Consider the following 1021-nt stretch of genomic DNA (forward strand, 5'->3'; position numbering starts at 1 on the left):
CGTGTGTGTGTGTGTGTGTGTGTGTGATTTACTATATACCTTCAGCGCACACTTCTGTCCGGTTTTCTTATTATAGCACTCCACTACTTTTCCATTGACACCCAAACCCAGCACTTGACTGGACACTTTGTAGTCCTCGGTCACGGCATGTCGCTTTATTTCCAGTTTGGGAAACACGGGTAAAGGGAACTGAGTGGACTCTCCGTCCGAGACCTCGTTTTCTGGAGGGGTCGCGGCGCTCTCGCTCGCCCCGGGCTGCTCGTTCTGCTCTTCGGGCTTCGGCTCGGACGCGTCCGCGGTGTCCGTCTGAGACTTTCCATTCTGGAGCATCTTTCAGGTCAGGTGAAATGAAGGTTTCGGAGACTCAAGAGGGTCCTTTGACATCCACAGACAAACTGTCCCGCTGTCAGAGAGTGACGCTGATCCCAAAATACACCGCTGATGATGAATTCCTGCGATGACTGACGGTTACAGAATTACAGCACATTATACTCAGAAACACACGAGGGGAAATGTCCGTTTCGACGTTAACGGCTTATAATGTCTCAACAACAGCAACACAAAACAATTAAAGAAATATATAATATGTCCTTACGTCGGCTATACGTTTTTTAAGTTGTGAGGATTAATTTAAAATCAGTGTTATCTAGTTATAAAAGTCATATTTAAGTTCACCAGAAAATATCCCGGTTATAAAGTACCATAAATGAAAAGGAAAGTGTCTTTTGTCCTCTGGAGTTCCCGTCACTGACTGTAATGCCGCTCTGTGTGTGCGTGTGTGTGTGCGCGTGTTCACATGGGGTCAGTGTCTGTTGCGGAAGCGCGAGCCCATGAACCGCTATGTTCTTAAAGGGGCCGCGACCCTTTATGATCGAGATGACAAGTGTATTACTGATATTCCTGATCATGAAAATTCGATGGAGACACACGGAATATGTTTGCATTAACCAGATTTTTAGGTTGTGTAAAGACTGTAAGGATGAATGTTAAGCAATAATTTTAACTAAGGCCAATTCACACA

At 45.3% G+C, this 1021-nt stretch overlaps 1 protein-coding gene across 2 annotated transcripts in view; it reads right to left on the reverse strand.

The window, feature by feature from the left end:
* Positions 1–782, reverse strand: part of mapkapk3 (MAPK activated protein kinase 3) — a 40773-nt gene extending 39991 nt beyond the window's left edge. Inside the window, exon 1 of one of the 2 annotated variants that reach the window (XR_015502107.1) lies at positions 40–782. Coding sequence is in view for 1 of the 2 variants with exons in the window: in NM_001080079.1 (NP_001073548.1) it covers positions 40–330 (291 nt within the window). In the remaining variant the exon portion in view is untranslated. 2 annotated transcript variants of the gene reach the window in all.
* Between the last annotated feature and the right edge of the window lie 239 nt (positions 783–1021).

Source organism: Danio rerio, chromosome 11 (assembly GCF_052040795.2).
Source record: "Danio rerio strain M-AB ecotype USA chromosome 11, GRCz13ab, whole genome shotgun sequence".
Taxonomy (NCBI): Eukaryota; Metazoa; Chordata; class Actinopteri; order Cypriniformes; family Danionidae; genus Danio; species Danio rerio.